The sequence below is a fragment of the Orbicella faveolata genome, unplaced genomic scaffold, assembly GCF_042242905.1.
Source record: "Orbicella faveolata isolate gen_17 unplaced genomic scaffold, um_ofav_v1 contig_2, whole genome shotgun sequence".
NCBI classification, from domain to species: Eukaryota; Metazoa; Cnidaria; class Anthozoa; order Scleractinia; family Merulinidae; genus Orbicella; species Orbicella faveolata.
Genome location: NW_028301547.1, coordinates 10,830,857 through 10,855,000, shown reverse-complemented (window position 1 = coordinate 10,855,000; position 24,144 = coordinate 10,830,857). Strand labels below are relative to the sequence as shown.

At 44.3% G+C, this 24,144-nt stretch overlaps 2 protein-coding genes and 4 pseudogenes across 2 annotated transcripts in view; 3 read left to right on the top strand and 3 right to left on the bottom strand.

The window, feature by feature from the left end:
- Positions 1–9,915, top strand: part of LOC110043897 (gelsolin-like protein 1) — a 49,098-nt gene extending 39,183 nt beyond the window's left edge. The window contains exons 11-14 of the mRNA XM_020749406.2: positions 3,692–3,806; positions 4,327–4,418; positions 8,710–8,811; positions 9,459–9,915. Of these exons, the coding sequence (XP_020605065.2) occupies positions 3,692–3,806; positions 4,327–4,418; positions 8,710–8,799 (297 nt within the window). The 3' untranslated portion in view covers positions 8,800–8,811; positions 9,459–9,915. The remainder of the gene's footprint in view (positions 1–3,691; positions 3,807–4,326; positions 4,419–8,709; positions 8,812–9,458) is intronic.
- LOC149111941 (uncharacterized) lies at positions 29–1,076 on the bottom strand (annotated as a pseudogene).
- A 1,519-nt stretch (positions 9,916–11,434) lies between the features above and the next one.
- Positions 11,435–13,857, top strand: LOC149111940 (uncharacterized; annotated as a pseudogene).
- A 5,507-nt stretch (positions 13,858–19,364) lies between these two features.
- LOC149111939 (uncharacterized) lies at positions 19,365–20,705 on the bottom strand. Its single transcript, XM_089289677.1, has one exon. It carries the CDS (start codon positions 20,624–20,626, stop codon positions 19,376–19,378), a length of 1,251 nt encoding a protein of 416 aa, XP_089145803.1. The 5' UTR covers positions 20,627–20,705; the 3' UTR covers positions 19,365–19,375.
- On the top strand, positions 20,639–22,161 carry LOC149111938 (uncharacterized; annotated as a pseudogene).
- On the bottom strand, positions 22,086–24,070 carry LOC149111937 (uncharacterized; annotated as a pseudogene).
- Between the last annotated feature and the right edge of the window lie 74 nt (positions 24,071–24,144).

Sequence of the window (24,144 nt, the reverse complement as noted above, 5' to 3'; positions counted from 1 at the left end):
GACCTCCTGCTCGGTTAATAAGAGCTAATTATTGGCATCCTAATCTAAGCCTTGTCAGGCTAATTCTGTGTGCTGGCCTTGTAATTAATGTCAGGTAGTTTTAAAATTGATAATTATTTTTAACTTCCTTTTGTGTAAATTTCTCTCTTGAACTTGTTGATGACCTATTCTGGGTTTCAAGCCAGTTCTGTAAATATTGATTCCTGATGGTTTTCTTTATAACTAATCGTGCATTCTTGATATGTTGCTGGGTTGCTGGTTCTTTTACTTAACACTTTTTATTGATTTCTCCTTTCTGTTGAATGTCAAAGAAAGGTGTATGTTTTGCTGCATATTGAAATGCTTCTCGTAACATAACGTTGTTAGTGGAATTCTTCAATCTTTGCCAGTAGCTGAAGATTGATGCGTTTATGTCGATGCTTAAAGGGTACCGCTCAAGCTCTGCTCTGCAAGCAATATTTTCTGTCTACCATGGAACGTTTAATGACTGTTGACAAAACTTTATATGAACTTGCTCAATTGTACTTTTATCAAAGGTGTTTTGTATGATAATAGTTCCGGTCCCCAAATTTCGCATGCGTAAAGTAACACGGGTTTAACCAGGGCATTAAAGAGTTTGTTCTTAATCGTAATTGTTGCTGTATCATCTGTGTTAGAGAAGGATCGATTTATTATCGAGAGAACTTTGATGGCTTTTTTTGCTAAGAATTTCTCTTGCGTAGGTGAAACGACCAGATGACATCATTTCTATACCTAAATATGTTTGTTTCTCAACAATTTGTTAAGTTTCATTGTCATTTAAAATTTACCTTCTTCCTGTTTTGACCGTTACAACTGAGTATAATTATGTTTGACTTTTTGGTGTCAACTTTGAGCTTCCAATCTTGAGCATGTTTATGAATTACATCAAGCGATTGTTGCAGCCCTTCTGGAGAAGGGCTGATGACTAGCAAATCATCTGCATACATTAAGCAGTTTAGAGATGGATTTCCTAACACCACGCCTGGGCATTTGTTCTGTTTAAAATATTGCGGTAAATCATTCATAAATAAAGAAAATAAAACTGGACTTGAACCATCACCTTGCCTTACCCCCTTGTCACATGAAAATAGGTCTGTAAGTGTGTTCTGGTCAATTTTAACACAACTCTTAATTGAGGAATACATGGACTTTATGACATTCAAGAATTTTCCTTGAATTCGGTATTTGTGTAATTTATGGATCATACCGCATTGCCATACACTATCAAAGCTTTCTCGTAATCAATGAAATCAACATAAAGCTTTTTATGTTGTTTGGTGTATTTATGGAGTAGTTGGCGGAGAATAAACTATCCGTGGTTCTACCGTTTGGTCTGAACCCAAACTGTTCTGGATTTAAAATATTGTGTTGCTCAATAGACTAATTTCATCAGTTTTGTAAAATTGATGTGAACAGTTTCCCCAAGCAGATGGTTAAAGTGATCCCTCTGTAATTGGCTGGGCATTTCTTGTCACCTTTCTTTTTGTATATTGGTTTTATAACACCTATGTTCCATTCAGTTGGGAAGGTGCCGGTTTCAATGATGTCATTGAATATTCTTTCTAGAGAAGAAATGAGATAATACCGTCCGTGTTTGATCATGTCATTTGGAAGAGTGTCCGTACCACATGCTTATTTTATTTTTGAGATTAGAAATTTGATCATGAATTTCTTTCACGGTGATCACAGGCGGCCCAGACTTTGAATATGATTAATACGTGACATTATGCTGTTGACGATTGCGTTACAATTTTAGCCGCTTATAAGACAATGTATGAGAATGCTTCGAAAATTACTCTAAATGCTACGTTTAAGCGAGTTTCACTTTCTGGCGGTTTGCTTCCCCTAAAGAGAAACGAAAGGCGGGCGACCCACTGGCCCGACGGCCCGCACTCAAAGATCCGTAAATTCCACAAAAATGGTCTAATCTCGTCAAAATTGCCTCATGGCAGCCGTCGATAACTCTTCCCATTCGCTTTCTCCCAAGGTTCCAAAGTTTATCTTGACCGCCCGAGAATCGCTGGTTTTCCAGCTCTTGCTTTCCATTTCTGCTCTGTCTCGATCCGTAACCGATTATCTTGGCCGCAGGATTTGAATTTCTAGCTTAACGACCTCGCCATCGTGACAAAGTCGCCTCCAACCGTCGAGAGGCACGGGGCATTGGTCAGTTACTCGTTGCCATCTCTCGCTGCAGTTAACGGTGCTTTTAGGCGCTAAATTCAGCTTAACATTGTTTGCTTTTTGTATTTTTGCAGTTAACAGTGCTTTTAGACGCTAATTTCAGTTATACACCGCGGCACGGTGCAATTTGCATGATCAAAAAATGCCCCGTGCCTCTCGACGGTTGGTGGCGACTTTGTCACGATAGCGAGGTCGTTAAGCTAGAAATTCAAATCCTGCGGCCAAGATAATCGGTTACGGATCGAGACGGAGCAGAAATGGAAAGCAAGAGCTGGAAAACCAGCGATTCTCGGGCGGTCAAGGTAAACTTTGGAACCTTGGGAGAAAGCGAATGGGAAGAAGAGTTATCGACGGCTGCAATGAGGCAATTTTGACGAGATTAGACCATTTTTGTGGAATTTACGGAGCTTTGAGTGCGGGCCGTCCGGCCAGTGGGTCGCCCGCTTTTCGTTTCTCTTTAGGGAAGCAAACCGCCAGAAAGTGAAACTCGCCTAAATGGCTCTAAACCACCTCCAATAACCCAGAGACATCAAAATAACGCAATGCAAACATAAGGTAAGCCATTTTATTCAAATTGTTTTCTACACGTAGCATTAAGAGTAATTTTCGAAGCATTCTTATACATTGTCTTTTTAACGGCTAAAATTGTAACGCAATCGTCAACAGCATAATGTCACGTATTAATCTTATTCAACGTCGGGGCCGCCTATGATCAGAACTGTCGTCAATCGGTTCACTTTTTCGAATTTTGTTTATCAGTTTCCAGAAATCTCCGCTTTGGTTGGAATTCAAGGTGTTTATTTCATTTAAAAGTTGATTTTTATATCTTTTATACACCTTTTTTATCAGCTTTTTGTATTTCTTTTTAAGATCAAAATATTGTCGCAGTGATCGAGGAGTTTTGGGATTAATTTTGTTCCCAAGTTTCTGCAGCTTATTCTTTAACTGTCTGCAAGTATTATCATGCCATAATTTGTTTGTTTTTTGGTCTTTTTACGCGTTTTACTACGTGATGGTACTAGGCTAAGTTCTGCAACTGATTTTAGTATTTGTTTGAACTGTGAAATCTCCTCATCTATTGAGCTATTGTGTTCTGCACTAAAAGATTTAAGCCTGTTTTGAATATCAAAATTCGACAATGTACTTATGAATTTATCTTTGGATTCTGGCTTCCAAAGAAATTTGGTGAAGCAGTTTCGCGAGGATTCCTCTGTTCTTGGAGGTTGTTTTGGGGCGTTGTTGCTGTACATGATGCCACGATTACGGCAAGTCAATGTGAGAGTGATAGGGCAGTGATCAGAATATGGTTTCAAAGCTTGTACTTGAAATCCTAACTCTGTTTTTTTGAAGATCTTCGCTGACTATTCCGTAATCAACGGTGCTTGCCCCGTTGTATTGATACGATGTTAACATTCCGTCTTGATCACCTACAACTTTATGCTAATGCACGTTGTTCAATATTTTTGGTGTTGTGTGTTTTCCTTGATAGGACCCAACTGATGATGATTTTGAGCCTACCATCAAGAAACTAAGTGATGCTAGTGGACAGCTGGAAATGACTGACGTGAACGGGTTCTCCAAGGGTGTGCTGAACAGCAACGATGGTGAGAAAAATTGTGATCGGTGGAATATTTCAAGATTTTTGTCAACTTGCGGTTGTCGTTTCTTAAGCAGTGACAATACAGATTCCAAAAAGTTTGTGCCAGTTTTAGCTTGTGTAACCGTACAAATGTAGTTACCTTTGTGATTCGATTTAGCTCCCGGGAGTGATAATTTACTTTGGGTAGCACAAGGGAGGGTGCTCATTGCAGATGGGCGCTCAGCTCTTTTAGAACATATACTGAATGTTGCACAACAAGTACATCAACACAGGAACTGTGACAACAGGGGCTGTGATAGTTGTAATGTTCAATATTCAATGGAGGGCATTTATTAGAAAAAGGGCGCTTACTGGATGTGCAACTATCTGTCAACAACCTTGAAAAGCCAAACCTGTGCGATTTTTATCACAACGTGTGCATACCTTGGATATTTTAATACTTTTAGTCCGTTAGAAATTCCTTATTCATTTTAATTATATTGTGTCGGACCCGTTGTTGTTTGTTTTGTCTCATTTCTCTGCAGTATTTGTGGTCGACACTGGCAAACAGTGCTTTATTTGGGTAGGAAGGGGTGCTAGTATTGATGAAAGGCACAAATCTATGGAATACGCTCATGTAAGTAGGTCTAGATATCTATGAATCTAATAAACGGCACGCAATGCATGCAGAAGCGATGACGTTTAAAAATTGTTCTTAGAAGATTGGAACATAAGCAGACAAACTGATTCTTAAACTTTTGGGTTAGAAATTTTAGGGGTTTACATTTAGGGTAGTCCATTGGCGGTTCATTCAAGTAGTTCATGTACCAGGTCCATCTTGTTAGTCCATGTGCTAGGGGTCAGCGAAACGTACCAACCCAAATACAAAGCACTCCGCTGAAAAGTTCCTCCCTCTGAAATCAACACCTTATTATCTTAAGATATTTGGCAAAGCTAATTACCTCACCGGAAATTAATTTGTTGTTTTAACCATATACTTGTCCAAGAGAAAATAATTTTCTCTTGACTTGTCATATCGCGTGTGCGACCCGCTTGGTCTATCTAAAATTGTATGTATCGAAGATATGTTGTTACGAGTTTGCTCGTGAGCGCAAATTTATTCGACACTATAAAGCAAAATCCACCCCCAAATCTTCGTTTAAAAGCTGAAATTAAAAGCACTCCGCTGATCCTGCAAACAACAAAGGAAAGCCGCAAAGTACAAGTTTCTCTCTCTGAAATCGACACCTTATTATCTTTAAAGATATTTGGCAACGCTAATTAATTCACAGAAAATTAATTTGTTGTTGACCGTATACTTGTCATCAATGAACATTCGTATTGTCTTTACCCTGACAAAACGATTATTGATTGTTTAATCACAACCACTCTTTCGTTGAGAGAAAATATAAAACAGCACATTTCCAAACTTCGTAAAAAACTGAAAACTGCAAATGAATCGTACGCTGACTTCATTATCACTGATGTAAACTGTATATTTCAGTGCTCATACAATGCTCATTCAATTCACTTCAAGACTGGCAAAAGTACAACTGCGCTACCAATCCGTAAATTTTATGTAGACCCCTCAGCTATCGCGTGTGCGACTTGCTTGTCTATCTAAATTTGTATGTATGGACGATATGTTCTTATTACGAGTTTGCCAGTGAGCGCAAATTTATCCGACACTGTATAAACCAAAATCAATCCCTAAATCTTCGTTTAAAAGCTGAAATTAAAAGCACTCCGCTGATCCTACAAACAGCAAAGGAAAGCCGCAAAAGAAAAACCGCAAAGGAATGTTACTCTCTCTGAAATCGACACCTTATTATATTTAAAAATATTTGGCAACACTAATTACCTCACCGGAAATTAATTTGTTGTTTTAACTATATACTTGTCATATCGATTAAAAGCAGTCTGCTGATCCTACAAACAGCAAAGGTTTTGGTTTTTGTTTGTTTGTTTTGTTTTTTGTTTTTTTTTTAATTTTACATTTGGCTTTCACGGCTTTCATCTAAAAAAGTTGAAAAATCCAATATGATTTTTGAACTGGCGCGCGGAAGAAAATTTAGTGGTGAACAATAAAGACAATAGAGGGTTTGTCTCGGAACTATCGGTCTGATAGTTGCCCCTTGGAAATTTGATGTTCTTAAAACTAACATATTTGCTTTAAGCACATCAAATTTCCGCGGGGCAACTATCAGCCGATATTTCCTCGACAGAAACAATCTATTGTTTAAATAGAAATCTCGAGCTCGTAATCTAATTGTTTATTAGTATAAATCTACTAGTCGTTCAAAACTTTATCTAAATCCTCTTCACAGACACTTCGAAATCGCCAAGAAGCGGCCATCATTTCCAAGCGCACACTGCTACGCTACTCACTATCTATCACAGAATAGATAGTGAGTAGCGTAGCCAATCAGAGAACGCCATTCGTGATAGAACGCTAGTAGATTTATACTAAAACTCGATAGAAACACAGAGAACATTTTTTCTATTTCTTTTAGAGAACACCGCGACCGGAAAAAGGAAAACAACTTGTTAACTTTGATTATCAAAGCGTAAATTCTCTTTGTTCGCACCATCATTACGTCAACAGCTCGTGCTAGGTCTGCGTTTCTATCGAGTTTTAGTAAAAATCTACTTGTGTTCTATCACGAATGCCTTTGCCCGCAGAAAAGAACATGAATCTTGTTCCGAACCGTGTTTGTTTATTTATTTTTTTGCTTGTTTATGTAGTATTTGTGTTTTTGCGGGAGGCACAGTGACCTTTGTATAGTTGATGCATTGTACTCTTGATCGAATAATCCCGTTCAAGCCATGGCAGTCTTGTTCAACACTCTAGAGACGTTTCTGCAAGGTGTTGCATTTCAGCAATGGTTGAAACCATGAAATGAATGGGTAGTATAAAGCTCTCGGCTTTATTTCTTTCTCACAACAACACAAACAAAACTGGCACTGACAGCTGTTTTCATGGCATTATAATAGCTACTGTCCATTAGTTAAAATTCAGCTTGTTAGGGAAGCCTGGAGGCAAAAATAAGTGAAAAAAATCACGCACATTCAATGTTCTTTGCTCGAGTCCTATACATGTTCCTCGCTGCCTAGCTCTCAATTTTAATACATCGAAAACAATCTATTGGAGTCGAGGTTACGAGGCAGCCATTATAATAGCTGTACAGGTATCTTGATTTTCGGATGTCTGCGTTACGTCCACAGTATCAAGGGCAGCGCATGGCATAAGGTTCATGTGGTGATAGCTAACGGCAACTCTTGGAAGCTACATTCTAGTCGAACTGGTGATCAAAACGGTCGATGATAGAACTAAGATATCTCAAAGCCTTATCACTTTGCGAGCAATGAGAGTCCGCTAACGATATTTATCCCGGAAGGAAAAATGTGAGCTTATCATCAGCTTGAATTATTCCGCTGTTGGGAAACGACAGAAATTACTGCAAAATATTTCTAATCCGAGAAAGCAATGTAAATACTGATAAACATATTTACAGTCCATGCAACTCGACTAGTAGTCCTGAACTATAAATAGTCCATCCTTGGATTCCCACATTGTTTTAGTTTCTTTTTTGGTCGGTGAAGATTGCTGTTTGACTCAATGTAAGCTTTATTTCAGGCTGAGAAGAGACAGCGTGTATATGAAAGTGAAGAATGATCATCGCAGTAAATTTTCCAATTTAAGCAATTGGAAAGAAGAGGCCTGAAAAAACTCAGGGCTTCAACGGGATTCGAACCCGTGACCTCCGCGATACTGGTGCGATGCTCTACCAACTGAGCTATGAACCCACACATTGGGAGCGAGGTCAATTAATTGAGTTCATATCTTCCCGTGAGGAGTGAAATGATGTGAAGTATATATGAAATAATTCATATTTGAACTGCGGTTGTAGATGAAAGTGAAGAATGATCATCGCAGTAAATAAATTGGAAAATTTATTTATTTGCTTAAATTTATTTGCTTAAATTGGAAAATTTACTGCGATGATCATTCTTCAATTTCATCTACAACCGCGGTTCAAATATGAATTATTTCATATATACTTCACATCATTTCACTCCTCACGGGAAGATATGAACTCAATTAATTGACCTCGCTCCCAATGTGTGGCTTCATAGCTCAGTTGGTAGAGCATCGCACCAGTATCGCGGAGGTCACGGGTTCGAATCCCGTTGAAGCCCTGATTTTTTTCAGGCTTCTTCTTTCCAATTGCTTAAATTGGAAAATTTACTGCGATGATCATTCTTCACTTTCATCTACAACCGCGGTTCAAATATGAATTATTTCATATATACTTCACATCACAGCGTATATATGTTGCATGCCGTGACGGCTTCAAAACTTTCAACAGTCGCCTTTCGAAGTTTAGACGCACGAAATACCACGAACAGCTCGTTCACAAATATAGACCGAAGGTAAAAAAAAAAACTGCAACATAAAAAAGACTTCACGCTGACAAACTGAGATATTTCCCAGACTTTCCAACTTCCTCAGGTTTTATTGAATTAAAAATCTCGCACTAAAATTAAAAACAAAGCTACTTTTGAATTTTAGTGATTATTGCATCTTCATTTAATAGTGACATAGCTTCAACGATTTTTTATGTTTATTCAAAGATACCGTATACATCTGAGGATCTCTGAGTTTTTCACTATTTGCCCTGGTAGAGTGACGCCCACTTGTCGAAAATTGTGTGGTGTTGCAAGAATTCAATGATTCGTTCACCGGTCGCTCCACAGTTACTAGCACAGGGCCTTGCCTAGGTTTATATTCTCTTTGAAAACCTCTAGTAGCTAGGATGTTTGCAATTTAGCGGAAACGTGCCTTCGTTTAACAAAGTTATGTCTATGTGTTTTAGTTTGAACCCTCATCAACAACCGTCATATTATTATCCTTTTGCTTTGCTTAGAACTACTTGAGGACCACTAAGCATTCATTGGTCCCAGTGACATGTGTGAAGGAGGGCCAGTCCTCAGCGGAGTTTGATGCTGTGTTTTGAACTGTCAGCAAGGTAGGAACAATACATCGATCCGTTCTCCACCCAACGTTGAAGCAAACAGATTTTTATAATTACTACTAGTGTGGTTCTCAGTCGTTGTAATTGTTTGGTAGTTTTTTTTTTTTCTGCTTACTGAGCTAAATAAAAAGTTCAAGACATCTTCCAGTACTACTCAACCGATTGGGTAACGTATTGGCTTTCCAGGCAGCAGCGGCTCTATACCTAAACAGGCCTTGACGTGTGTTACCGCGCTCAACATATTTCCGCTTGTAGTTCTGACTGGTTGATTATTTTGCAGTTGACTACACTGGTTGTGGTTTAACGGCAGTCCTTAGATTACCGTTCCAAGATGTACAGTTGTCTGGACATCTTCTTTTATTTAGTCTTTGGTTCTCATCTTCAAAAATGATCAGTTTTCGTTTTCTTCTGTCAATTGTCCATAACCGCATTCTTCAGCCTTTAGTTACTCTGACTGTCACGACACCCATTCTCGAATAAAGGAATTCGCAGGCAAGATAGTTGTCACTTAAATCTTTCTTCCTCAATACTCTTAACTGTAAGTTCAGTTCTGTACTATCGGTTTGTGTCTTATGAATCAATGTGGTGTTATCGTTTCCACAAATAAAAAATAACCATTTCACGTCAATTTTTATTTTCAGCACATTTTCAAGAGCTGAATGACGGCCTGACAAACACTGAACCTGTTCAGTCTTAATTTTCTAGTTCAGAGTGCTTTACAGATTTTTAATCGTGGGTTTATAGTAAGGTGTACTTGTCATAAACGTGATTGAGATACCAGTAGGTTTTCACTCGTAAGGGCTTTTGTATGTTTTCTAAACGTCAAGTATTTCCTTATATCAGATAACAAAAAAACCTTTTGTGCGCTGATACATTGAACTACTCCTTAGCCAACTTGTTCGTAGTACAATCTCGTTTTTGTGCGAGTAAAACTTAGTTGAAGCCTCTTCTGTATGGTAAAAGACCGTTGCTAATGTATTTTTTAACGTTATGATACCTAAATCTTCAACAGTTCATTGCAGTGAAGTACTTAGTTACGGTAACGAAGTCTGTCACGCTGAAGTTAAACTAAGGTCTAAAATAAAGGTGTATTGTTGACCTTGTGTGTGTAGTTTATACTGCATCTGCGCCTTTGTGCCGGCGTACTGCCGAGTAACCCCTTATACACCAGTGCGACTCCGACAATCCCGCGGTTTTTGGATAGTTGTTTAGCAACGTGTGATTTCTCTATGGACCATGCTAGTATAGTTATTTATAGAATGCTATTAGGCATTTTTAAGGAGGGTCGTCAGGTTGTAAAGTACACACTTGCGTACAATTGATACGATCTAGTCTTCAATTTAGGTGCGTTATTTGGGGGCATATACGCAATGACCTGCGTTTCATGACTGCCACTGTGAAGCAGGCCGTACGTTTAGGGCAGCGCACAAACGACGAGACCTACGTCGCCATCTCGTTGAACAAACCTGCGGAAACTTAAACACCGTCCCAGCTTATGTACAAAGCATTCGCGAACTGCCTGCATTATTCTTCAAGTGCTTCTTCCAACATAATTACGCCCTCTGTCGGAGGGTTAGTATTTTCTGGATGGGGATTGGGCCTAGAAACCGACCGACCTAGAAATTTCTTTGAAAATCGAAAAACTGCTTTTAAAGTCACTCCAACCGAAAAACCGCCGAAAATAATGATCGAAACTGCATATTCACAAACTTGAAACCACCAAGCTTGATACTGCACCAAACGATGTGTACTTTTTATTTGTTTTTCGGTTGAATCCGTTGCCTCAACTTTTCAGCTTACTATTACCCATCGACTACCACATGTAGATTTTTCACAGAAACGGCTATTAAATGTTCAAAATGCCTATTCTAGGCAGAACCTCATCTGAGCATACAAATTAATATTCCCCTCCACTTCGAGGTACAGAGAAGATGATTCTAATCTCCAAATCTATTTTTTTTTTTCTTATTCGCGGAAGACACAGTGGCCGGTTTGCCCTTAGACGTCGAGAGAGCGAATTGTGGAGGTTTCGCGCCCAATCGAGTTCACCCCCAGCATTCATTCTCCGTGCCGGTATTCACGCTTGATTAAAGAACGAGAAAATGTTTCCGACTTTCGGCTGGGGGCTAGCCAGCTCGACCAAACGGACCAAATTTGGCTGCAATGCAGGACTGGCTTAGAGCATTAATTGCAAAAACTGAAAATGCTAACGCTCCCATTTTTCTGGTATGGAAAGGATTGGTTATCAAAATCACTCACCAATTTCAAAACCTGCTTCATGTTGCAGATTACTCAGGCTGATTTGCCTGAATATGTAATTAAGGCAATGTTAATATAACACCAGCATGTACCTGTGAGAAATCTCTCTTGCATAGGAGAGCTACATATAGACAAACTGAGTGGAAAGTTTGCATTTGAGTTAAAGCTCATACACACATATAAAGTAGCGGTTCTGGCGCAGTGATAAGCAAGAGGACAACATCCGTCCGAAAAAAGCCCACCAGTTCATTCTCTTCAGACTAAAGCTTCGGAGAATGAACTGGTGGGCTTTTTTCGGACGGATGTTGCCCTCTTGCTTATCACTGCGCCAGAACGGCTACTTTATATGTGTGTGAGTATGTCAGGAAAAAGTGTTGAGTGCGCAGCGCCAGAGCCGCGAGCGCTGCGCCAGAGCCATGTGCGCTGCGCAAGAGCCGGGAGTGCTGCGCCAGAGCCGTGAGAGATGCGTCAGAGCCGTGAGTGCGTATTAGTAAATTAGGCGAAAAAGCGGGTCCAGCAAAGCTGTAACGTTTGTAATAAATATGCGCGGATGTGCCCTTCACTAGTATTTACAAAAGTGCGCCAGAGAAATTTTCCTATTGGAGGAGTGCATGCACAGTGTATACTGCGCCGACATGGCTGCCGCAAGGTATTCGTCCGATGTTCTGCAAATGTTCTACGGCCCAATACCGAGGGAGGAAAGAATAAACCTTCCAGAACCGTTGAAATACGAGGTTCACGCATTATATGACGGGTTTCAAATATCTCAAAACAATTTCCAAGAATGGCTCCGTGTGTGGAGAATGGCAATATCCGAAAGGAACCCAAACAATAAAGATATTTTGAGGTTTGCAAGAGAAAACAAAGAAAAGATCACCGATTTGGTCGAACAAGAAACCCTAAGGTTAAATAGCGTTAAAGTAAGTTTCGGGTTACAAGTGAAGTTCTCAATAGAAAGAAACGACGAAACGCAATTCATGGAGCATTATTTCAAAGAAGACCTACCGCACGTTTTCAAAAAGAATGAAGAGGACCTGATAAGACAAAAATTTGACGAATTCATTGAAAAGGCAAAAGGAGAAATAGAGCACTGGTCCGAGATGGGATCAGGATGGGTGGTTGAAAGGATACAGGTCGCGTACGTGAATGTTGCGCGCTATCAGCCACTTCGCGGAGGGACCTATCTGCCTCTTCCGGCCAAACTGGCGAACAAGAAGGAAATAGTAAACGTGAAAAACAAGGATAACGAATGTTTGAAGTGGGCACTCAGAGCCGCTTTATTCCCTCCGAAAAACGGGAAAGATCCGCAAAGACCAAGCAAATATCCTGTTAACGATGGTATCAACTACGTTGGCATCGATTTCCCCACACCGGTAAAACAGATAGCAAAGCTCGAGGCCCAAAACCCGAAACTCGCAATAAACGTATCTGGCTGGGAAAACGATTGTGTGATCGTACACCACATAAGCAAAAATCAAGCGAACGTGCCGCGGATAAACTTGATGTTGATCGAGTCAGGGGAAATTCAGCACTACTGTTACGTAAAAAGAGAAAGCGCTTTGCTTTTCGATCAGACCAAGTACGAAGGCGCAAAGCACTATTGCATGCTGTGCTTAACCGGGTTCTCAAGAGCAGGCTTGCTGGTGAATCGCAAAAAATATTGCAACGGTGTGAACGGCAGGCCGACAAGGATCGAGATGCCGAAAAAGGGGGAAAACATCCTTTCTTTCCGAAACTTCAAAAAACAGTTGAAGGCGCCTTTCGCTATTTACGCGGACATTGAGGCTCTTGTCAGAAAGATTCATGGCTGTAAGCGTGAGAGAACGCAAACAAGCTACACAGAGAAGACCGAAAGGCACGAGGCATGCGGTTATTCTTACCTTGTTGTGAGAAGCGATGGTGAAGTGGTTGGTTCCAACACTTACAGGGGTGAAAACGCTGTTGGGGAGTTTTTAAGTGCCATTATGCAGGAGGAGGTGAAAATAAGAGAGAGTTTGGCCACACCAAAGCCGATTGAAATGACGTGGAAGGACTGGGAAGACTTCAAGAAAGCGGTCGATTGCCACGTTTGCAACAAAGCTCTGATAAAAGACGAATTCATGGATTCTTTGCCCGTCTGGTACTTTGAAGAAGAACCGGATGAAGAAGGCGTGAGAGAAAAATGGGGTTATTGGGGGCAAGGCCACAAAAAATGTTTCTACATGGCACAGAAAGAGAAGGAGAAGTGGGGATTTCAAAGGCTGAAAAGGATGGAAGATGAAAAAGACAAGTTGGAAACCGAATCACAGGAAAACTGCAAGTACTGTAGAAACCCTTTACTTCAGAAAAACTTCAGAGACGCAGTAAAGGACCATTGCCACATAACTGGCAGGTTTCGCGGAGCCGCGCACGCCGAATGCAACAAGAAACTGCGAATTAACCCGAAGACTGACCCAATACCAGTCGTATTCCACAACCTGAGAGGCTACGACGCGCACCACTTGATGCAAGCGATGTCGAAGCTGGAGAAAGAGGTGAAATGCGTCGCCAACAACATGGAGAAATACATCACATTTTCGGTCGGTAATCTTCGTTTCATCGACAGCTTGAACTTTTTGCAAGGAAGCCTTGATTCACTTGTAAGCGCAACACCGAAGGAGTCGTTGAAAATAACATCAACGATTTCGAAAGGCAGCGACCTGCTTTACAAAAAAGGGATCTATCCTTACGAGTACATGGACTCAAGGGAAAGATTCAGCGAGACAAGGCTTCCGGACAAAGAGAAGTTTTACAGCAAGCTGAACAACGAGCACATAACAGACGAAGAGTACGCGCACGCGCAGGCCGTCTGGGAGGCTTTTGGATGGAAAACGCTGGGCGATTACCACGATCTTTACGTGAAAACTGACGTCGCGCTGCTGGCGGATGTGTTTGAGAACTTCCGAAAACTGTGCCTTGATCAGTACGGGTTGGATCCGGCGCACTATTTCACGTCGCCAGGCTTCTCCTAGGACGCGCTCTTGAAAAAGACTGGGGTCGAGCTTGAGCTCTTCACAGACTACGAAATGCACCTTTTCGTGGAAAGGGGGATGCCGGGTGGAATCTCCATGGTGAGCAACAGGTACGCCCAAGCGAACAACCCGCAAGTACCGGGCTACGACCCCAGCAAGCCAAAAAAATACCTCCTCTATCTCGACGCAAACAATCTTTACGGATGGGTTTTAAGTGGAAACTCGACATACCCACAGAGGAGGAGATTCTTAATATGAAAGAAAACGCGAAGAAGGGGTGCATTCTCGAAGTCGATCTCGAATACCCGCCAGAACTTCACGAGGAGCACAACAGCTATCCCCTGGCGCCGGAGAAAAAGGCCGTAAAAAAGGAGTGGATGTCGGACTACCAAAAGGGGCTGATGAAAGACCTGGACCTGAAACCCCCGGACAGCAAGAAGCTGCTGCTGACGCTTCAAGACAAAAAGAACTACGTTGTGCATTACAGGAACTTGCAGTTTTATCTGAAGCAGGGAATGAAACTGAAGCGTGTGCACAGGGTGCTGGAGTTCGAACAAGAACGCTGGATGGAGCCGTACTTCCGGATTAACACACAGTTCAGGAAGAAAGCGAAGAGCGTCTTCGAACAGAACTTTTACAAGCTCATGAACAACTCCGTTTTCGGCAAAACCATGGAAAACCTGCGCAACCGCGTTGACATAAGAATAGTGCGCAGCAACGAGAGGGACAAAATAAGAAAATTGATCGCCAGCCCTTTGTACTCAAGGCATGTTTTATTCTCAAACGACATGGCGGGGATTGACATGCGAAAAAGCAAACTGCTTCTAAACAAGCCAGTCTACACGGGGATGACGATCCTCGACAACAGCAAGATGTACGACTTCTTTTACAACCAGCTTAAAAAGCAGTACGGCTCGAAGTGCGAGCTCTCGTACACGGACACCGACAGCCTTCTGATTATGATCGAAACAGAAGACGTCTACGAAGACATGAAAAACAACATGGACCTTTACGACACGAGCGACTACCCGAATGAGCATCCTCTCCACTCAAACACGAACAAAAAGGTCTTGGGCAAAATGAAAGACGAATGTGCAGGGACCCCCATCGCAGAGTACGTGGGTCTGAGACCGAAAATGTACTCCATCCTGAAGGCGGACGAAAAAAATATCAAAAAAGCGAAGGGCGTGAAAAAGAACATTGTCAAGAAACAAATAACGCATGAAAATTACAAGGAAACGCTTTTCGGTGGGAAGCAGCAATGGCATGGAATGAACATTCTTCGAAGCGAGGGACACGTGATCTACGGTATGCATCTTAACAAAATTTCGCTTTCGCCATTTGATTCAAAGCGATGGATAGCTGATGATGGTATCAGTACAAAAGCTTACGGGTACATCGGCATGGATGTATTGTCAACATTAACGGATGATGAACTTAGAGGGTTGGAAGCCGAAGTTTCAAAGTTGCTCTGGGGGTAACTGTGTGTTTGGAGGGACAACGAGCAGCTCTTCACGCACGAAGCCCCGCTTGGGCTCGTCGCGCAGATAGTAGAGAACGGGTTGATCCGGTTTGGAAAAAGACCTTTCAATGCCGAAAACTTTCAAAGGCCAGATTGGATCCGTGGCCCTTTTCACGCCCCCATTCAAGCTCGCCGGGCTGGTAGAGATAACGAACTTGGACAAGAGAGGGGAGGATTTTTTCGCGTTTTCCAACAGGCCTCGTGTAAGGTGTCGACGGCCTCGCATAAACAGATTTTTCTTTGATGGCGACGGCGGGTTTCTTGCCGATAAGGCTTGTGACCTCGTTGTTCAAAGCCGAAACAACTTCAGGAAGTCTTTTCCCCCAGGCGGTGGACCACTTGCCCTCAGGGAGAAGCATTTCCACGGCGTACTGGTGCCCGAACAATCGCTCCGCCAGTGTGCGGTTGAAACGTTCGACAATGGCCTGGTCGCGGTGAATGTCAACACGTCCGCGCCGGATAAAGGTTTTGTGCTTTTCCATCTCTTGTGTGACAGCGCCCATGAATTCGCGCCCGGGGTCAACCTGCAGCATTTCAGACCATTCGAGAGGCGAGCGCTTGTAAATCTTCTGAAAAGCCAGGGCGATCTCATCAGAATTTTTCGAAGTCAGGGGTTCGGCCTCTTTGAAGCGGCTGGCCACGTCGACAACGGTCAGCGCGTATTTGAAAACTTTACGGCCGCGAGGGAGCTTGTCGTGCGGCAGAAAAAGCGCCTGATGGACCTTGTTGGGCGTGGCAACGTCGAATTTCGGCCGAGGAATCCGCTTCGGCGCGGGCAGGTATATCTGCCAGAGCGCTTGCCTGATCAGCCACTTTTTTGCGGCTTCTTCAGGTACCTTGGCGGCTTCGGCTAATTTTTTGATCGCGGAGATTCCTTTCCAGTAGCCCCCGGGGCCGTAGTATATCTTTGCGAGTTTGACATCCATATAAGTAAGGCGTAAAAAGGTTTAAAGGAACCGGAAGGCCGCGTAGCCCAGAGCGAGAGTGCCGGCGCCCACGAACGCGAGTCGACCGTTTTTCTGCTGCTCGCTTGGCTGATAGAAATCTGAGAACTTGGGCTCCTTGGGGGGCACCATCTGTTCGTCAGGATGCGCCTGGTTGTAGAGTTTGAAGGCGTAGTCCGTGTTGGTCTGTTCTGCTTGGCCTGCTCTTTTGTTTGCGCATTGGTCGCCATCCAGTCGAGAAGTTGTGTTCGGTCGCGCGTATATTTGGCGTAAGCCGCTTGATAATCTTCGAGAGCCTTGTCGTGGCGCTTTTTTTCTTCAAGCGCGGCTTTGTCGCCCCCGCCGAGCGCCCTCACCAGATAATTCCCGCCGATAAAAGCCGTGGCGTTCAACACAGCCCCGCCAATCATGATCGCGATGCTCGCCATGGCGCGCTATTGAGAGGCTTTTTTTATTCGAAAGAATCACGTGGTCTTCGCCCCGTTGTGGGGCGCGCGGCAGAGCCCCGCTTTCAAACGTTGACGGGGAGGATTTTCTGGTCCTCGAGGTAGTTTTTGAGCCCAATGCTGACCGCCATGACGCCTGTGAACTTCATGTAATTCATAAAGCTGCTGCTGGGATCGGAAGTGAAATTCTCTTTCACAACCTTTTTTGTGGCCCTGCCTATGCCCGCAGCTAATCCCATGAGAGTTGCGGCGTCAATGACGATCTTTACAAGCTTGTTGTCGGACATGGCGCGCTTGATATAAGGAAAGATCGAAAGTTTAAAACAAAATTAATTGGGAGGACCTGTCTTTTCAACTTCCGCGAATTCTTTGATTTTGTCTTCTATTTCAATTTCTCGCCTAACCTCTTGTTTCATTTTTCTCCGCCTTTCTCCCTCTTCAACAAGCATTTCGTCGGTAAGACGTCTCACCATCCTCCAAGTCTTGACGGTGAAATTGGCCCAAAAAAGTGTAATCCCTCCGATTGCTGCTGTATGGATGAGAACCTGCGCAAGGCTCGGCATCGTGATATACATCACACGCAAACGTTCAAAGCATGTTTTTTAATCAAACATTTTTTTTAATCCTTTTGGCCGTGTATCGCGAGCAGGTTCTGGCTCGACACTCGCGGGCTCAGGCGCGGGCTCCGGCGTTTTGAATTTGTCGAACGCGGACTTGATCTCTTTACGTTTGTAAAAAATCCCAAGCAGTGAAACGCCAATGCCGCAAATACCAATCCATTGGTTGAAGCTGAGTCCAAAAAGGCCGCCGCTCTTTGGGCTTTCTCCTTCTGTAGTCGGAGTTGGCTCAGGGGCCTCTGGGGCGGCTTTTGCTTCCTTTTTCGCGTGATAAGCCTCGGCCGCTTTCTTCTGTTCTTCTCGGGCCAGCCGCGTTCTTTCGGCAACCATTTTTCCAGCAGCCACACGCTTGGGGTTTTTTACGCGCTGCGTGGTTGCAGTCGGAGTCGTCGCTTACTGTGTGACATCGGCGGCAGGCGCTGCCTTGGTCTCTACCTGAGGCGCAGTGACGGCGGCAGGCGCGCTCTCAGATTGTTCGGTTGACATTGAAGCGAACCGTATTATAAGCAAATGAAAAAAGTTTAATTGTTAACAAATTGTCAGCAAGACCTAAGCATTTGTTGATGAATGGTGACCATTTATTCTGCAGTTGCTGAGCCAGGTACTCCATCAACGCCCTCAAGCGGGTAGCCGTTTTCATCACGAGAAGGGTGGCTCTGCACGGTCAACTGTGGACTAAAATCAATATGTTTTGTGGTGATCAGCGCCGTGTTGGCCGCGGCAAGAAACCGGCCACACTTCAAAGAAAGGTTGCCGGCCAGATCGGAGAGCTCTTTGTTCAAGATGTAGTCGTTTCTGAACTCTTTCTGATAAGCGTCGATGTCTTTGATGTTGACGACCATTCCGACCGCCTTTGATACAACAAAAATGAAGCTGTCGATCAGGCTTTCCGTTGTCTTCGAGCCCACGTACGTCTCGTAGCGTTTGGCGAATTTCTCGACCTCTTTGTCGCTCAGGCGCTTCACCTGCTCGTGGGTTAGCTGCACTCCGATAGCCTCTTTGGCTTTGCCTGTGGACACCAGCACGACCAGCTGCTCGCGAAGAGCAGGAATGTCGGGAGCGGTTGGAACAAGGCCACCTGCGGGACCACTCGACGGCTCGGGCTCGGTTTGAAGAAGTTTCATAACGTCTTGTAAAGCGGCGTCTTCTGCAGCCATTGTGCAAGGATATATACAGCTTGCATTTTTTTATTCAAATAACTTTTTCCCGTGTGGGTGGCGTAGAGAGAACACAAGATAAGAGAACTTTCGCTCTTTCAGCTTTGAAACCAGACCTTTGTACTCATCCGGGGAGAGCTCGCCGGCGTAATCGTCAAAGATGGCTTTCGTTCTCCTCGCCGAGGGGGTGTAAAAGAGGACGATCGCCGCCACGTTCTCACGGAAGGAAGATGTTATTCCGGTCAACTTCTGGGTTAGCGCCCACACGCTGATGCCCATATGTCGTGCAGAAAAGGCGAGATTCACCAGCTCGCCTGTGCGCCCTTTCACATCTTTGGAGAGGATTTTGAGCGTGTTAGTGCCCTCGTTAAGCCGTCTCACGAGCTTCAACCACCTTTCCACGTCGTGCTGCTCGCAGACTATCACATCCATTCTTGGATCGTTTTCGCCAAGCCGGTGGTAGGTCTTGTTGTGCGTGAACGTCGGGCAGATGAGCACGATGTAGTAGAACTTTCCGCGGAAAGGGCCGTAGAGCTGGTCCACCACGAACCTCGATTTGCCAGAATTGGTCGGCCTCACGATGAGAGCGTTGAAGGGTATCTTGCTCGGGTCCATGTTCATATTCAATTCTGTACAGATTCTAGCTGTCTGTCCATAATGTTGAACTGGGAGTCGGAGATGACGAATACGTGGCATTTCATGTTGCCTGAGCCTTTGGCTTTCCTCTCGATTTCCAGCTGGACCCCGTCCGTACTGTTCACAATGCGCTTGCCACTTCCATGAATTTCTTGGTCCGCCATGGAGCGCATATCAATCAGAAGCCCGAAATTATCTCTGGTGTAAAACTTTGTCACATCCATGTGCTCGGTTTTATTTTTTTCCTTCACGAAGAAGCGTTGGGCCTCTTCCCACATGTCCTTGCCTTCGACGCCGTTGTTGTAAATCATGTTGGGCGAGCCGTTGATTGTGACGCTGACTTTCGTCAGATCCGGGAAGATGTATTTTTCCGAATCTCTGGCTCCGTCGGTATAAGGCTCTATGAACAGTAGCAGGAGGGCTTTTAGCGACCTTTTTTGGGCATCGATTTTGATGTTCTTCCTCGTGTCGGTGTCTTTTTTGAAGGTCACCACTTTGAAACGCATCACGTGGTCATTTGCGAACTCCTTTCCGCTGGAGTAAACGCTATGCGCCTCGTCTGCCAGAGTCTCGCTGCGGATCATATCGTACTCGAGCTGGATGTTTGTCAGCTTGTATTTCAGCTGGGTTGTATCGGAGCCATTGACCGTATGTGCAGCTTCAGCCAGGGTTATTTCGAACGTGAGGTCTTTGTAAAGGGCCTGAGGGTAGAAAACGCCGTGGTCGGTTAGGATCTGATGGTCCAGCCTGACCCGGTACTTGCTCCCGTACCCCTCATTCAGCTTGTTTTCAGCGTCGACGCCCGAGGTTTCCTTGTCTCCAGCGCCTGAGCGGATCTTGCATAGTTTCTCACTCTGAATCCCTTCGAGGATCCTGTTGTCTCTTTCTTCCTGCGAAAGGAAAAGGTCTTCAAAGATTTTGTAGATGTCATAGCCAACCGTGTCATTCAGGGTAGTGCCTCCAAACTTCACGTGCAGCCTGTCAACGAGCGCTCGCGTGACGTTCTGGACAAGGAAGTTGTTGGCGTGCACTCCAGAAATGTCGATGTTAAAGACAAGCGCTAGAGAGTCCGGCACCAGAACCTCGTTCGCGTTCAGCTTGGGCACGTAAACGTACAGAGTATCACCAGGGTTGGCTTCAGTGCGGGAAAAGGTGATCCGCTTCACCGCGCGCTCGGCCTGCATGCCTTGTAATGTTTTTTTGCTGTACGTCGCGCGAAGGTTCTCTGGAACTGACATTGTGTATAACACTCCGGCGATTATTTCTAATTTGAAAAATAATAGGCTTGAAATATATTGCTATGGCGGAAGGCGGTGGCGAATTTGGTTACGAAGACCCGGATCTTGACAATCGGCTTGACCACGATGATGATGGTGATGAAGAACAAGAGGTTGACAGAACCCAACCTTTTCAGCCAGGCGCGGCGTCCACTCCCTACCAACCTGGCGACCCCTACCACGGGGGCGAACAAACGGAAATGCGTACAATGCAGCACGAGCAGTCCGGCCTTCCTGACACTTCTTATCAGGAAGAAACCCCTTTGCTTGGAAGAACACCTTCAATCAGCGATCTACAGAAAGAAAGCTATTTTCGGCAAAAAATCAAAAAAACCTTTGATATGATAAAAGACAAATTCGATAAAGCTAACCTTGAAAAAATCAGAATCAGAAGAGGCACTGGGAAACTTAAGGGAAAAATTGTTGCCGTGGCGCAGGGGCCCAAAAATACCGAGTACAAGATTCTGAAAGAAGACGAGTCAGGCTTAATGAAACGTTTTATGGATAGATTCAAAAATGAACTTGGGCCGGAGTCTAGTGAAATAATAAAAGAAGACCGAGATACAATCAGAGAACAACGCCAAAGACTGAAAGAAGCTGAAAAACAGCTTCAACAGGCGGAAAAATTATCCGCGCAAAGAGAAAAAGAAAAGAGAGTATTGGAAGCTTTGAGAAGTAAAATCGAGCAAACCGGCGCTAAGATTGGTGCCATTCAGGATGAACAAGGTTCGAACCTTGAAAGTGAAGCAGAACTGCGTAGGCTCAAAGAACTGAAAAAGAACTATCAAACCGATCATGAAAACAAGAAAAAAGCTTTTGACTCGCTTTCAAAACAGGCAAAAAACAGAGAAAAGGAACAAGCCAAGGTTGACAGACTCAGGGCCAGCTTCGCAGAAAAAGAAAGTGAAACAAACGCCTTGGAAGAAAGGTACAACCAAACAAAAACGTTGGAAGACCTGAAAGAGCAGGAAAGCGAGCTGCAGCGCCAAAACGAGGAAGACCAGGCGATTATCCAAGATGAGAATGCCTCGCCCTCTGAAAAAGAAGCCGCAGAAGGCAGAGTTGCAGAAAGAAACGAGGAGATCGCACGTTTGCAAACTCAGATCGCGGAAAGGGAAAGGGGGCGGCCTCTCTTGGAAAGGGTCAAAGAGATCTTCAAAAAATACGGCGTGACCTTGACCGCTATTCTTCTCGCCGCTGGGACCACAATCGGAGCTGTCATCGGGGTCCTCACCAGAGGTTTGAAAGCCACCGGCAAAGCTTTGGGAAATGGCCTCAAAGACATTGCCGCGAAACTCGGTTCTCTGCTGCCCGGGCTGATTGGCTCGATTGTGAGCTTCCTGTTCAAAGCTGCCGCCAAGTCGTCGGGTTTCTGGCCGAGCACACCTGGCTGCTCATTCTCGCCGCGGTGGCCTTTTTGTTCGAAGAATATTTTAAGAAGCAGCGTTAACTTACCGCCACCAAGCCATGAACAGCAACGCCGATAATCCAACTACACCGACAATGACAGCCGTTTTGTTAATTTCGTGTTGCGGTGTTTTATCCGGAGCCTCGGGCTCTATTTTTTCCACCGGTGGCTGCGCTCGTTGAGTTTCGGACGAAGATGGTTTCCTGTGGGGTGGAATCCCACGCCCCGATTCGGCTGTTGCGGCCTTGTGTATCGTGTTAGACGGATGGCTGTTGGGCGGGTTAATTTTTGAAGGGCCGACTGCCATGATTTTGAGCCCAGCTTTTTTTGTCTCCGGGTTTACCTCGTTGTTCACCCCCAGTTTCATCCCGTTGACCGCCTGTTTCAGCTTGTTGTTGTAACCGATCGTGCTTGTGATGTTGATTATCATTTGCGCGGGCATGAGCCAGGCCATGGGGGCAACAGCAAGATTGAGCCTGACCTTCGCTTGGTCCACCGCGAGCTGGTACCTTTGCACGCTCGCGGCCAAGTCGGGCTGTCTGATCGCGTCTTCCATCAGCACCAGGAACTCGCTCTGGGCTTCTCTCGCCCGACCGCCATAGCCGAGAATGCTGCTGCGGACGTTGACTTGCGCGCCCAGGATGCAGTAAACGAAAGCCTCGATTGACTGATTTATTCTCGACAAGCCCGCCTGCGTCAAACCATTCGCGGTGTTTGGCGCGAACCAGTCCGCTTGAGCATCAGAAGCGGCCCCCGGCTCGATGTAATAGATCAGGTTTCCTTTTATCCCTTCCCCGCCTTCATCACCGAATTTATTCCATCCCGGGTATTGGTAGTCAGTTTTAGTCGCGCCTGACGCGTACACGTAAACGCTTCCCAGACCGTGGTTTTCCCCGTGCGTGAAACGGAAATCGCTCGAGGGGGCAATACCGAACTCGCTGCATATCCTTTTGTACGAAGCGACGTCGTAATGATTGTTGTATTGGTTGAAAGGCGGGTCTCCGGGCAAAGCGCTCATGCTCTGAATTCCTCCAAGCTGGTACAAAATGCGCCTGACCGTGAAATACACGTGGAATTTGTAGAAAGCTCTTATCTGCGGGGGGAGATCCATCCCGCTGTCAAAGATTTCGCGAGAAACTCCGCACCCCTGTGTCGCGCAAAAAACCGCGAAGTTGAGCTGCTGCGGCCAATATTTCATGTCAGGCCCTCCCAGCCAGCGTTTTGATTAGACTGCCGACGTGTGCATGAGTTTGGTGTTTTCAAATATTTCTCGGAATTTTGTCGTGAAATATTGTTCAGGCGTGACGTATATTTGGATTGGGGCGTCGAATATTGTTTTCAAACTTTGCGCTTTGCCGTCGAAAGGTACGGCAGGGATGGGCAAGCTGGTAAGGAAACCCTCCAATGTCCCCCGACCGCTTTTCTTCCAAACCGAGCGCCTTTTTCATTTCCTCGCTCCAATATTTTTTGTCTGAGCCGAAGACGCTTTGAAGCGAGCCTGGACCCTCTTTGAAAAAGATTTCTTCCGTTAGGTTTTTTCCGTCGGTATTCCCCTGAGCGATGAAACGGGATCTATCGGCCTTGGGGAAATGTGCTGCAAATTCTATCCATGCGTTTGACTTGGCTATTGCGTCTTTTATCACAATGTTTGGATCTTTCCACACATTCGCCATATTATTTGAACATAATTTTTTTGTTGAATATAAAAATGGTTGTTCTCACTGTTGTCACGCAACAGAACGGAGAGACTATCTATTTTGAAGACGCGCTCTCAGAAGCAAAATATGTCAGACTTTTGAGTTGTTCTTTTTTCAACTCGTGGCATAATCTGAGTTCTGTTGGCAGAATGTTTTTTAAAGAAAACAACGAAGTGGTTGCAACATTGCCTGAAGGGCATTACAATGTCGAGAGCATCGTAAAAGAACTGCAATCCAGTTTTGAATATTATAAGAAAAAAGGAAAATTGGTCTTAGAAACGAATAACCCCAATTCTGTTCTTAAAATTACAACTGTCGCTGACAATTTTGGCAACAGTAATCAAGCGAAACAAGTTTCCGTTGATTACAGTTTG

Coding starts and splice junctions, on each gene's coding strand:
- LOC149111939 (XM_089289677.1), bottom strand. CDS start 20,626: ATGTCAGTTCCAGAGAACCTTCGCGCGACGTACAGCAAAAAAACATTA.